Here is a 14,436-nt window from a genome sequence, read left to right on the forward strand (position 1 = left end):
TCCCCCTATTTCATCCAAAGGCAGGGCTGGTGGTGTACCTAATTTTAAACGCCCAAGGGTGGGAAACATTGCCTTCTTCCAGCTGCCATTCCTTTCTCCCACGGGGTGAGGCCCAACTCCTCTGCCTTTGATTTCTTCTTTGAACTCCCTCTCACATCTCGATCTGCACATTCTTACAAACCTTTCAAGGTTGGAAATAAGCATTTTTCTTTCAGCCCACCCTTTGGAAAAACTAGACCAAAACCAAACATCTCTACCCATGGAGACTGTGGAATGTATTTAAAAAAAAAAAAGAAAGAAAGAAAGAAAGGGGGGGGGAGAGAGAGGGAGGGAGGAAGGGGGAGGGGGAGGGGAGGGGGAGAGGGAGGGAGGGAGGGGAGTAAAGAGCAGCCCTGCCCCATCTCTAAGGGGACAGTGGTCTGGAAGAAGTGCTCTTGCTCTTGGTCCATACAGCTAACTTCATCACTGTCACTCTCTGACTTGGCCTCCCAGCAGCAAGTGGCCAACTTTCTCCTGCTTCTGTGCCTCTAAGCAGTTTCTTCTCTCTACTTCTGGGTTTCCTCCCATCTCACTAGATGCTCTACTTTCTCTTCCTTAACGTCAAACATCAGTTGTGCCCCAGAGCTCAGTCCTTGCCTCTCTGCTCTTCTTCATCTCCATTCAAACTCTTGGAGAACTCCAGTGTCTCAGCCTTCAGTCCCACCGGGAGCTCGTGGCTCCTGAATCTACACCTCCAGGAACTCCAGGCAGGCTGGATCCTCCATGTGAGTGTCTCCTGAGCATCTCTCAGTTAACACAGCCAGATCGCAGCTCCTGAGTCCCTCTTCACCCCCATCTGGGTTTCCTTTGTCCCAGTTACATAAGCTGCCACTGTAGGAATATCCAAGGATAATTATTCTCTTTCCCTCACACATCACATCTGACCATCACCCGTGCTGTCAATTTTTCTTTCAGACCTAAATACATCAAAGACTCATCACTATCACAGTCACTCATTCATTCCACCAAATATTTGAATACCTGCAAAGCCAATAGAGTAGCTACCTCCACAGAGTTTATATTGTAGATTTGGGGGTAAGGTGAGGAACAAAAGGCAAAAAACTGAAACCAACGAAGTCCATACATCAGATGACAATATGTGCAATGGTGAAAAATGAAGCAGGGGAAAGGGGGTGACAGGGTGTGCTGGTGGGGGGAGTTGTTTTTGTACTGGGGACAGAACCCAGGGGTGTTCCACAACTCAGCTACTTCCCTAGCCCTTTTTGTTTAATTTTAAAATTTGAGATACGGTCTTGATAAATTGCTTTGGTTATTCTTGAACTTGCAACCCTCCTGCCTCAGCCTCTTGAGATGCAGGGATTATATGTGTGCACCACCATGTCTGGCAGGCCAAGCCTTGTAGATACACAGCAGAGACCTGAGGAAGTGACTATCAAGAGGAATAGCATACCAGGTAGGGGGCACAGTGACGGCAAAGGCCTTAAGGTAGAAGTGTTATGGCCAGAGTAGTGTGAACCAGTGATCTTCCTTGTTCCTGGACATTCCTTACCCATAGAACACTGATTCAGATAATCTCACCTTTCTCCCTAAAACTCTCCAAATTTGCCCATTGCACACAAAATCAGGTCAACTTCACTTGGACTTCAGATTCTTCCATGTCACAGGCCCTGCCTACCTCTGAGGCCTCTCTTTCTATTACTCTGCCCCTTGACCATCCTGTGGTGGCCACACTGGTCATCCCTCTTTCTCAGACTCATCCAGCTTGCTTCCACATTAGATTTCCTGTGCTATTTATTTCTTAGGAAGGCCCATCTGTGTTCACCAGCACCCACTTCCTTCTTTTCTTCCTCTGCAGGTGGTATAGCCCTGAGTCCTGGTCAGTGAACTGCAGGACTGAGGACATGCACCTCTTCCAGGCCGATGCCCATCCAACTCTCCTGTAGGATCTTCTGCACTCTTCCCCTCTTCAGCCCTAGTGGGCTGGACATAGTACAGAGCTGAGGACTCCAGGAGGGCACACTGCCTGCTGACTAGGAATGTCTGCATTGGGTTTGGAGTGAGCCAGAAATGAACAGTGTTAAGAAAAGCCACAGAGTTTTGGGATGGGGTTTGTTACAGCAGCTAGTGTTACTGACCAGAACTAACCAGTGGTTCCTCCTGTTATAAAGATCTCAGCTAAAATGTCACCTCCTCAGTGGGGCCTTTCCTGACCACCATCTAAAGTTGCTGCCAAGGTACTGTGCATCCCAGCACTGTTTTCATTCTCAGTGTTAACCCTTAGTACTATCTGACTGTTCTAGTTTACTCAGGATTCTCTGTTTAATGTCCACCTCCATCCCATAGGAGAGAGGGTGAAACAGAAGGAACTTTGTTTGTTTTAGACACTGTTATAACAGTGGAGGCTGGGCCTTGAGTCCTTAGATAGGGATAGGACTGCCTCCCTAATACCCAGATGGAGGAAAAGAAGGCGAGTGCATCATGGGAACCATGGGAGGAGGGCTGAGCAAGAAAATGACTCTTCTCTGTGTAACCAGTCGACACAGGGAACAGCACCTAAATACCTGAAAAAACCCAGCTGTGTCCCTAAAGAAAGATGGACAAACTGCCTCATGCCATGTTAAATCTGCTAGGGGTCATGAATGATTTTTCTATACTATAGCATCCTTTGATAAAGAGAACCATCATTGAATTCTCCATTTTTAAAAATATCCAGTTTCTGAGTTGTTACCTCCAGAAAGAGTTAACAACAAATTTGATCAAAGAAGAAATGTATATAAGTCTTATCACCCAAATGAACCAGAATTCAGCAAAAACTGGCAATACTCAGAACATCATCTTTCCCTCAAAACAAAATGGTTCTAGCTCTTTTATGTCCATTAATCTTGTTCAATCCATATGGCAGGATAAGTAGATAACAGTCATTATCTGAATTTGGCATACAAAGAAATGGAGACAGGAGAAGCGAGCAGCTTGCTTAAGACTAGCTATTAATTATGGGCACTGATACCACCATAACTAAAGCCTCAGTTTCCTCCTCTTTCAGCCTCCATGGTCCTCAAACACTGGAAGAACACGCAAAATCCTATTAGATCGCAGAGGAGCCCAAGGGGCAGGTGAATCAGAACAAGACTCCCCAGACTTGTCTATCGTCTAAGAAGGCCCCAGAGGAGATACTCACAGAGAGTTGGAGTGAGAATTCCTCAGCAGAGGAGTGGAGCCCGTGGATCCATTATGGGGCAACTTTGGTGAGGAAGGCAAAGAAGAATCTGTCATCTCCTCAATGTCCGAGTGAGAGGATGCTGACTTGGGAGACTTCTTCTTCCCGAAAGCTTGCTTGAAGGAGCTGCGTAACTGAACAAACAAGACTGTCAGCTTTTTGGGAGCCACAGCCAATGCTCAGGCCTTGGCTAAACAGAGACATGCATACAAGAGAATATTTCATTCTCCCACTTCTTCCCCCACCAATGGAAAAGGCTCCCCACAGCTCTCTCGAATCAGTGCATTAAGGGAAGAAGAGTTATCTGGTGTTGACAGCTCAGAGGACTGGACCTGTGGGAACATTCCATGCCTACTCTTGGCTCAAGACTAGACACCAACAGCAAAATAGTGCCTGGCTCAGCAGAGGGGTGTGGGCAGGATGAGGCTGCACAGCAACAAAGCAGGATGCTCAGACACGGAGACGGATGCGGATGAGGTTAGTCATATCAATGGATGGGTTAGCTTGGTATCTGATATTAAAGTTGGTCTTGCTTACCTCATTGACCTGCCAGAGAAAACGCAAGCAAAAATGGGGAAGGGGAAGGAAAAAAGACAATTTTTAACAGAGAAAGCCAGTGACAGGGAAAGCTTTGGACTTTTCAGACACAACATGGCTAATAATAAACACCACACACACATGAGGTTTCCAGTAGGAATGCGAACCTTCAGTGGCACTGGGGACATCTTCCTCCATTAAGAAAAGAAAGGAAGAGTGGGTTGGGGTGTACCCCATAATCTGGGCTCTTCCAGCTTCTCCCTGTCTGACTGAAATGGTGGCTTCCACCTTCCTATGCTTGTCGTCCCTTGCCTGCCTCTTATCAGTGGTCTTTCCAGGAATGAATTTGGTGGAAGGGGACATGTCCTTTTTCTGAGCAAAGGCAGCTTTATGGTGTCACTGGCCCTACATGGTCGTATGGCTCTTGGCTCTATCTGGGGAGCTCCTGCAATCCTTTCACAAGACACAAGCAAGAGGGAACTCTCCATCTCACTCATCACTCAAGAAGTGGAAATTAATTTAGAAATCTAATAACCATATTGGACAAGAGAAACTAGCATAATTTCCCCAAACCATGGGGATGGGCCTGAAACTTTGAGAATCTAAAGAGTTAAATGTACTTCTCTGTAAGCCATGGGTAGCATGTATTTTTCTAAGCCAAAAAAAAAAAATTATGTTTTGAAGAACAGTCTTTTAAAAAATAATTTTCTTTTTTCTTACTGAAAATATATTCCAGTGTTTTTCTTAGCTATTGAGAAATTAAAAAAATAGGCCATTTGACAAATTGATGAGGTTTCTCTCCCATGATTGTGTTTCATCTCTAACAAACTGCACGTCCAACTTATGGATAAACAAAATCCCATTGCTTTCTCATATTCTACTTCTGGTATTCCTAGAGAGAAAAAGATGCACTTGGCACACAAGCCAACAAACTAAACCCTTGTCTCTACCTCTGATAAAATGCCAGGTGGAAGAGGAGATTACCAAGATTAGACAGAATTAAGCTTTGGGATAAGGTGACAATGCCAATCATGGGTCCACCTGATTTCACTGTCCAAGAGTTTTCTTTAATGTAACATAAACAGAATTTTGTTTCTTGATTTGAAGAAAATAGGGAACAACTATTTTTCATAGAAAATAATCCCTTCTTATTATTTTAATAATCTAATATTATATTTATCAATGGCATATTAGAGATGACAAGGAGTTAATTCTATCTGTTTAGTCATAGCAAAAGACTAAAAGCTATTAATAACTTAAAAAAAATTATTCAGAATAATGAGAAGGCCACACTGAGCTAGACCTTTACCTTGCCTCAAAGGCAAGTGATCCATACCAAAATGACTAAATCCCCAACTTCTCCATCACTAGACCTCGCCACCCATCCAAGATAACACAAAATGAGCAAGAAGTGTATGGAATGAATGAGGACACCAAAGCCACCATGGACACAGGATGCTGTCAGCATTGACAAAAGGGGCCAATTTCAGACCCACTTGGGGTAGTCCTGCACTGAAGACAGGGAGTAGCAAATGTCACCCAGTGCTTTGAAGCCTCATAGCAGGACTCCAAATTGGATGAGGGGAAGGGAGTCAAATTCCCCAGGAATGCAGGGAAAACTATTTTTAAAAGCATAGTACGGAAAATCAAGTAGCTCATTGGGATTATGGACACAGAGAAACACTGCAGTGGGAACAGACCTATTAAACTTGCCATCCTGAGGTGTAACCTCTAGCTTAGAACTGCTCTCCAACTCCTGATGTGGATCTTATGAAACTTTTATGTATACATCATAGTCAAAAATTTTTAAAAGAGAAGGTTGGTTTTATGCCATTCTAGGCAACTATACAAATAAACAAATCAAGAATATGATTAAGAATATTTAACTACTTGTATAGGATCAAAAAAATACTTTGAAACTAAGAAGAAGCCACTTAAGAGTAACTTTGCTCTCTGTGGCCAACATAGAATGAGAAGAAATGACACATATATAAAATGAAAGATGAGTACACCACATAAAGTTTCATGAAAGAGAAAGACCATAAGGTGGTGGTGATTTTATAAATGCTAGGGCTCTGTTGTGTACCACAATGACTTTTATAAAGACCTGTTTCCTTGGATCTACTCCCAGAGGCCTATGGTTCTGAGGGTGAGTCAGCCTGGGCTTTATCTGGGGGACACTGCTCTGTGATGGACTCTGTTGGTTAGTCCCTAGGAGCCTCTGTGGATGTACACTCACCCAATTCTTTCTCTTTTTTTTCTTTGAGTCACTCTCTATGTTGCTGCCCACACTAGAGTGGCTGGTGGCACTGTTGATACTGGAGACGCTGTCAGAGGAGTGCTGCCTGCGGATGCGGAGGTCCGTGGGCTGGGAGGTGCCATTTCCTGGAGAACAAGGCAGGGCATGTCAGCACCTGATGACTTGAGCCTAATCTTTGGTCCCTGAGCGTGGCCCTCAATCTGAAATCCATACACTCGGGACTGCCAGGTCCTGCGACATCTCCTCTGTTCCCACTGTTGGGTTCCTTGAGCAGATGGTTGCTATGCTGTCTTTGGTCAATTAAACTGGGTCTATCTTCCCACTTTCAAAACAGAAGTCAAAGTAGCCTCAGGGAGAATGTCCCTGATGCCATCTCTTTAAATCCACAGATGGGCTGGAAAATACTGTTTGAATTGCAGCAGCAGTCACCTTTGCTGCTAGCTGTCTCTGCCTCTTTGCTTCATTATTTATTTATTCCGTAGTACTGGGGATTGAATTCCAGGCCTTGTGCATGCTAGGCAAGTACCCTACCACTGAGCCACAGCTCCAGACCTGCTCGCTGGCTTTCTATGCTCTTTTTACACTTGCTCCCCTCTGCCCCTTGGAAGTGCCAAGCCCACCTCAGCTCAGGGGCCTTCCACATGCCCTCCTTCTGCAGTTCTCCTTTCCTTCAACTCTGTTTGGCCAACTCTTGCTAACCCTTCCCATTTCAACTCTACTATCACTTCATTTAGGAGGCCCAATATCCAAGCGAACAGGGATACTGAATGTAACAGCTATTCCTCAAACCACACAGGCTGCTTTCTTTGTGAGGACAGAACTATATCCAAAGCCTTGTCCTTAAAAGAACCAGCTTTTAATCAGATGCAGGTTCCAGCCTCACTTCTGTTACTCACTCTCTGACCTCAGGAAGTCACTGCTCTCTCTCAAACTCTGTACTCCCATCAACAGAATGAGGAGAGGACCATCATGACACTGATAAGGTCATTGTGCAAAATAAAGCAAAATAATGAATAGAACAATGAAAACACTTTTAGCACAGGGCTCAGAATACAGTTGACCTACTCCACAGGTGCTAGCTATCAACATTACCCCCAGCATGGTTACTGTTGGTACTATGATTATAGGAGGTAACTTACCTGCATGTTCATTTTTTTTTTAACCCCCAACTAAGATGCAACCAAAATAATTTATCTGGAAAGTTTTCTGGGACAAGTAAAAGAGGAGCCCATTTTAGTTTCTCCCATGTCAACATGGAAACATGGAAGTGTGAGTGAAGTTAAGGTCTATAAAAACACTTAGACAGCCAGCACAAAGCTATTTTCTTCCTTTTTTGAGAGACATCAGAGAAGAGGATGAGCTATGCTAGCAGTCTTTTGAGAAGCCAGCAGCAACCAGATGCAAGGTGCTTGCCTCCTGGGCCTGCCTGGCAGACACAGAGCTGGATTCCAAGCCAGCCACCTCCAGCAGGGGGGTTGTGTCAGTGCTGTCAAGGGGAGGCTGCCAAGGGTGGGCGGGCCATTTCTCTAAACGTTCTTTCTCACTTTACCTTTGCAGTTGAGCTCTGGAGTGTTAATTACTCCATTAATGGCAGCCTGGGCAGCTGCATTCTGCTTCTTGAGCAGCTCGATGGTTTTTCTTAACTCATTCAGTTCTGAATCCTGAGGACGAGAAAGATGTATGGGTCATCCTAAAATCACTTTCTACAGAGCTCAAGGGAAGTATAACCTGGCTTCCAAAGAGCAGGGTAGGAAACACAGGAGCTCAGCAGAACCTTCGTAGGCTACATGAATCTGGATCAATTTTCAGTGACCAGAGAGGAATACATAAAAGGAGTGGGCATGGGACCCTGAGATCTGTCCTTGATACCTTTATCATCACTGATCTAAGATATTTTTACTCAACAGATTTACCTTCAACTTGTCCCCTCTTCCTTCCTATTTTTCTTCCTCCCTTTTCCTGCCTCTTTCTTTCTTTCATTCTGGTGATAGAACCCCGTGGTGCTTTACCACTGGTCTACATCCCCTAGCCCTTTTTATTTTGAGACAGGGTCTCCCTAAGTTGCTAAGGCCGACCTCGAACTTGTGATCCCCCTGCTTCCACCTCATGAGTCTCTGGGATTACAGGCATGTGCCACCATGCCTGGTTATTTGATATTTAAATTCTCTTGTTCAAGAAGTATATTCCAATCTATGTAATTATCTGAAATTAAAGAGAATGGTTTTAGGTTTATTGCAAGGAACAAAAGGCAGCGTGTCTTACCTTCTGCTCAGCTGTCATGGTTAGACTCTGGAGCCTGATGGTCATGTTTCCAAGACTCTGTTCAAAGGCTGCCACGAGGTGAGCCTGGAGGAGAAAGATACAACCTCAGCCATGTAACCCTGCTGGGCAAGAATGCCCAAGAGGTGCCAGGTCTTCAGGTCAAAAAAGTCTTACTGGGGCCACTTGACCTGACCCCACCCTTATCTCCCACTCTTCTTACTCCCCACCACTCTTTGGGATCAGTTACTCTACCTTTCATTTGCTCAAAATCCCGTGCTTCTTCCCACTTCAGGCTGCTGTGCCTCCATTCCCTCCTGCCCAGAATGTTCTTCCTGCCCCTTCCTTGCCTAATTTTGATGTGTCTGTCAAAAGGTCTCATGACATGCCCGTGACAACTTCAGACTAGGTAGTTTCCCTCATATTCACTCTCATAAGCCACTGTCCTTCTGGCATAAGCTTTGTGAAATTGTAGTTCAAATACATGTGGTCTTGGTCTGGGGATGTAGCTCAGTAGTAGAGCACCTGCCTAGCATGCACGAGGCCCTGCGTTCCATCCCCAGTACTGAAAAAAAAAAAAAAGAAAAGAAAATCAAACAAAAACCATGGGGTCTTGTGACAACTGCTGTGTGTCTGCATTCTCTAAGACTTCATTCTGTACTATAGGATGATCACTTCCCATTTTGTTCAGCAAGTGCCAAACTCATACGAAGCATGTATGTAGAATAAACAAATGGTTGACATATTTTGCTTGTTATAATCCTGGTTAATAAAAAGCCACTGAAAGGCCCATCTGCTACCTCCCTGGAGAAACCTCTCCTAGTTTCCCCAGGGGTTATGACTTTCCCACAGGCTCCTATGCATTTTCATATGCTTCTGTTAGAAAACAACATCAGATATGCTATGACTTTACATATCACCAGGACATTTTAAAAAATGTAGCCAATTACAATTAAAACATGCATCCAGTTTTCAGAGATGTTAACAATGTGTGTGTCTGTAGGGGGACCCATGGATGGTGGAGTTGAGAACTGTGGCATTTTCATGCATGTCCCCTTCTCTGTAAGTCCCCCTTCAAGGTTAAGAGGTGACTTTGCCTCCCAGTACTAAACCTCCTGCCTGGGATGCAGATTAGTAAGTAGTTGAAAAGCTGGTTGAATGGGGATCCTGTTAACATCATTAAAACCAAGAATGAAGAGTGGATGCATTTTCAGTCATGTTAAGGAATTTCTAATAATCAAATTAAGAATCCATTAATTCACCAGGACTGTCCAACTTCCAAACTTTATTTGTATAAATGAAATAGTGGCGGTCTTCTGGTTAGAGGCATTTGGGCAGCAGAAGAGATGGATTGTCAGACCACACCCTTGATAGAGGGTGACACCAGGTCTGTTTTCTTCTTCCCTGAGTCCCTGCTGGGACAAAGCTGCCACAAGATAAATGTGTTGCGTGGGCAAATAAAAGATTGAAAAAAAAAGCACTTGGGTGAAGGTGCTTGTGTGGCCCAGGGGAGGGAACGGGATTTAGAGCGAGAGGTCTTTGGTGTTTCCTCTCATGCCTTTTGATTACCCATAATGCTGAGCAAATCGTCTAATCCTAATGGCCTCAATTTTCTCATCTATAAATAACATCTATTTTCTTCCCTGGGTTATTTTGAGCACCACATGAAATAAGACAGGTGAAAGTGGTCTACAAACTGTTGAGGAATTGCAAAACACAGAGATGAACAAGCACTGTGTGCAAAGAAAGAGGTTTGGAAATGAGGAAATGAAAGAAGAAACTACGAGAGGAGATGCGTCACCTGAACACAGGTGTAGGGTTAGGGAGCAGACACACAGAGGAGTAAGGAGGGACCAGAACAGGGACCTGCAGAAGATACATGGAGGAATCTTGGAAGAAGTGAGATTTGATCAGGTTATAAAATTCTAGAGGAAGAAAGAGATGAGTGGGCATTAAGGGTAGGGTGGTCTCTGAGGAGGGTCAGTGCCATCTCAATCTAAGAAGGGACCTAGAAAGTCACTCTATTTACTAGACTTCATCAAGCAGGGGTGCTCGATGGTCGAAGGTCAAGCGAAGGTCAAGTGTTGGCAGGAAGCAGGGCCACTTGTAACAGAAAGGTCACATGGAATAGTTTTTCTCTGAATGCACTCCCTCTCTGTTGAAAATGGAGAAAATGCCTCTTTATTTTAAAATAAAGATACATGCTTTAGTTTGCCCTGGAAAACATGTCAAAACCAAAGCCAGTTGCTTCAACTCGATCCCACAGTGGACAAAGGCCAGGGGTCAGGACATAGATGTCTAAAGTGTACCTTTGCACTGCCGAGAAATGGGGAAGCTCAATTTAAATGACTGAATTTCTATTTTTTTTTCCATTCTGCATTTAATCTCTACCCATGATTCCAGTTGTGGGTATTTGTATTTTCTATTAAATTAAAAACGAAAACAAAACCTTGACCCCACGGAGACCTGGCTACTGAGAAAAGCGCTTTTGCAAGCTCAGAGAGAAACCACATTAGCTCGGAGGAGCCACAGGATCTCATTTTGCTGGTCAGCGAAAGGGCTCCCTTTGTGTCCTGAGGGCAACTGTGAAAATACAGGCCACAGAGACCACGCGGAGCCTGGTTCAGAGCCACACAAGCAGCCTCCTCATCAGCCCCATTCTCACATTCCCAGGGAAAACAAACACAGTGGTATAAAAACACCCACAGAAGGTGGCTTTGAGTAGTTTGTCCTAGAAAAACAAACACAGCTTGGTCTGAGAGAAGATGGCAGACAATAAAACACGTTAGCACTGCCGGTGGTGTGTGGTAAGACCAAATATTTACTTTAAAACAATACTGGTTCAATGGCTTTTATGAGGAACAAAACACACTTTTGAATCATCTAAGGGATCTCACTCCAACTCTTCTGGAACAGAGAGCAGAGCTCATGCAAATGGCTCCACATAAGGCTCCCTGTGGCAATGCAAGGTCACTGGGGGAATTTACCCAAGTTCATGGACAAGCAAATTGGTTGCTACTTATTGGTTCATAAAAAAGAGTGGCAACTGACAGCTGTCATTCTTAACTAGGACAGTAGCTCAGAATCACTTGGGAGGGGGCTTCTGTCAATTTTTATGTGTTTAGATTGTACCCAGGAGACCCTGGCTCACTGGGCCCAGGGGGGGAGTTCTGGGTTTGGATACATACATTTGGTTACCAAGATGAAGAATCTACCCACAAGCTGCTGGTGCTGCTGCTACCTTTTGAACATGATCTAGGCCTCAGAACTCAGTTCTCACATCAATGCTTGATGTCCTTTGGATACTGTGACTGATAGTAGAAGAGGTTAAGAAAATAAAGGATTATAGAACACACAGTGCCCAGTGTGTTAGGGTTTTGGGGGGGAAAAAAAAGATTTCCAGAAAGGTAAGAGAACTTGGGAGACTGAATAATAATGAAGGTAGTTACCAATTATTGAGCTTATAATTAAGGTTTTATGTACTTCATGTGCAGACTTTAAAGAGAAATGGTTTCCTTGAGTAGATTCAAGCTAAGCTGGGAATCACCAGGGCAAAAACTCCAGGTAAATGATTACTTTGGAGTGTTGACTCAGTGTCCCAGTCAAAGAGAAACAAGCTTTGATGTCACTTTCCATTTTTACAGTGTGTTTCAGGGTCACACAGGGTGCTTTCTCACAGACTTTAACACATTGGCCTGTGGTCTCCGGCTGGGCTGGGAACTCCTGGGCAGGAAGCCGCGTCTCAGAAGCATCTTAGCACCTTCCGGAACCTCAGGTTCTGCCTTCTGAGCTTCACCCTCACTGGGTCATAGTTCACAGTAGGGCTTGTCGAGGTAGTGACCTCTACTCTGCCTCAGCCAGGACGCTTCCTAAACACCAGCTACACCACTTTACAGCTTGCTTACAATCCACGGACAGGTCTCTCCTAATGTCAGGAGGAATCCAAGATCTCATCCTAACAGCTCAAAGACACTTACATCCAATCCTTGCCTTTCTTAACACCTTCTTCCCCACTAAGCTCTAGATTCTAATTATACCAAGCTACTTGCAGCTCAAAATGCATCACGAACTTTCCCCTTTCTTTGCACAGATTACTCTCTTTAGTTAGAACGCTGTCCTCCCTGTGAACCCTCTCCTACATGACATCCATCAAATATCACCTCCTCTGGGAAGTCTTTTTTGACTCCCTCCTAACTCCCACCAACACTGAGTGTGGTGCTCTTCCTATACATTCCCCAGCCACCTCCCCTTATCTCTACCATAATAGTTATCATGCCAAGGGCCAGTTGTTTGTTTTGTCTCTCTGCTCTACCAGAGACTGAATGCTAAGACGACAGTACTGTGCTTGCTTTGCTGCTGAATTCACAGCACCCAGGGCACAGCTGGCACACAAAACAGTTGTTGAAGTGAATGCTGGTTGGCAGTGTCTCCTGAACACGTAATCATGTATGTCATAATTACAGAGCAGCTTCGCTGTTTATTGTGGAGCCCTGAAGTTCTACTGTTTTATCCTTTTCTTTCCTTTTCCATTCCCCTACCCCTTTGAGGATGAAATTCTCAGAAAGAAGAAAGGAAAGGAAACTGGCACTTAATTTACTGCAAGCACTGATCATGACCGCACAAATAGGTAAGGGGGACTTTAGTTTTCCCTGAAAAACCAAAGCCTATTGCTTCAACTCGATTCCACAGTGGACAAAGGCCAGGGGTCAGGACATGGATGACTAAAGTGTACTTCTGCACTGCAGAGGAATGGGGAAGCCTAATTTAAATGACTGAATTTCTATTTTTTTTTTTCAATTCTGCATTTAATTTCCACCCATGATTCCAGTTGGGGACATTTGTATTTTCTATTAAATTAAAAACGAAAACAAAACCTTGACCCTACGGAGAAGGCTACTGAGAAAAGTGATTTTACAAGCTCAGAAAGAAACCGCATTAGCTCGGAGGAGTCACAGGATCTCATTTTGCTGGTCAGCGAAAGGGCTCCCTTTGTGTCCTGAGGGCACAGAAGAGCAGAGTCAGGCTCAGGTGGTAAAGAACTTGCCTAAAGTCACACAGCCAGTTTGTGTGAAAGCTGACAGTCATATCCATGATGTTAAGTTGTTGTCCATCTTTATTACACGGTGCTACTTCTAAGTACTCAGAGATGGGGGCCTTGAGGCAATGCTTGGAAGGCAGAAATGGCTGCCTCCCATCCCACCCAACCCAGCAGCTCCCACCCTGAGATGCACTCACGTTGGCTGTCAGTTGGGTGGTCAACGCAGAAACCTTCTCCTGGGAGGCATCCAGTTCCCGCCGCAGTTTGCGAATCTAAAGATGACAAGGCACAGTTACTTGCTTTGGGGAGTCTGTTTCTAGGCTGAGCTGGGTGAAATAATTGATAATAGTGAAAGAGGAGATTCAACTAGCAATGGTTCCTTACCTCTGACTGGCACTTTTCTTCTGGCTGTAAATAAATCACAAAGGAAATTAGACTAGTTGAGAAGCAAAGAACAGTACATTCCAGCCTATGGGGGAGCAGCAAATTTGGATACTCAGAAAAATCTGGAAGACTTATTTTCTTTTCTAGTATACTTCTCTGGCTAAACTGGTTCGATTAAGTTGATCCATCTACAGAATATCCTCTTAAGAAATAAGAAAGAATTAGAATAATATTCCAACCGATTGTGAGGAGCCACCCAGCCTCCACATGGAGATGGGCTAAAGGAAGGTGCTTGGGAAAAGGTATGCATGACAAGGACACGAGCCAGCATTGGGGAGTAAAAACACAAGATGCTAAATTTAAACAGTTTTTAAAGTCTAAACATATCCCATGCAATATTGGGGATACACTTACACTAAAAGTTTATTTGTTGTTGACCTGAACTTCAGATTTAATTGGATGTTCTGTAGTATTTTATCTGGCAAGGCCATCTAGGGGACAGGGGTTGATTCTGTCCCCATTTTCTCCCTCATCTGACCTCCCTAGGGTGCTACAGTAGGAGCAGAGGGGGCAGAAAGGCCTTAGAGTGAAGGGCTGGGAGCTCCTGTTCATCCAGCCTGCTGGCTCCACAGCTTGTGAGGATACCATGGCTTTCACTTCCTGCTGTGCCACCTTGAGTCCTTCAGTTACCTGCAATTCCTGGGAGTAACGGTGAACCTGTGAAACTTCTTACTGGTAAAG

General features: G+C 44.5%; 1 protein-coding gene across 1 annotated transcript in view; it reads right to left on the reverse strand.

The window, feature by feature from the left end:
• The window catches only part of Nav2 (neuron navigator 2), a 271,097-nt gene that overhangs the window by 30,560 nt on the left and 226,101 nt on the right, over positions 1 to 14,436 (reverse strand). The window contains exons 22-27 of the mRNA XM_026405279.2: positions 13,696 to 13,719; positions 13,509 to 13,583; positions 8,277 to 8,360; positions 7,564 to 7,675; positions 5,994 to 6,139; positions 3,179 to 3,351 (exon numbers count right to left, since the gene is read on the reverse strand). Coding sequence (XP_026261064.2) covers positions 3,179 to 3,351; positions 5,994 to 6,139; positions 7,564 to 7,675; positions 8,277 to 8,360; positions 13,509 to 13,583; positions 13,696 to 13,719 — 614 coding nt within the window. The remainder of the gene's footprint in view (positions 1 to 3,178; positions 3,352 to 5,993; positions 6,140 to 7,563; positions 7,676 to 8,276; positions 8,361 to 13,508; positions 13,584 to 13,695; positions 13,720 to 14,436) is intronic.

This window comes from Urocitellus parryii, chromosome 4 (assembly GCF_045843805.1).
Source record: "Urocitellus parryii isolate mUroPar1 chromosome 4, mUroPar1.hap1, whole genome shotgun sequence".
Taxonomy (NCBI): domain Eukaryota; kingdom Metazoa; phylum Chordata; class Mammalia; order Rodentia; family Sciuridae; genus Urocitellus; species Urocitellus parryii.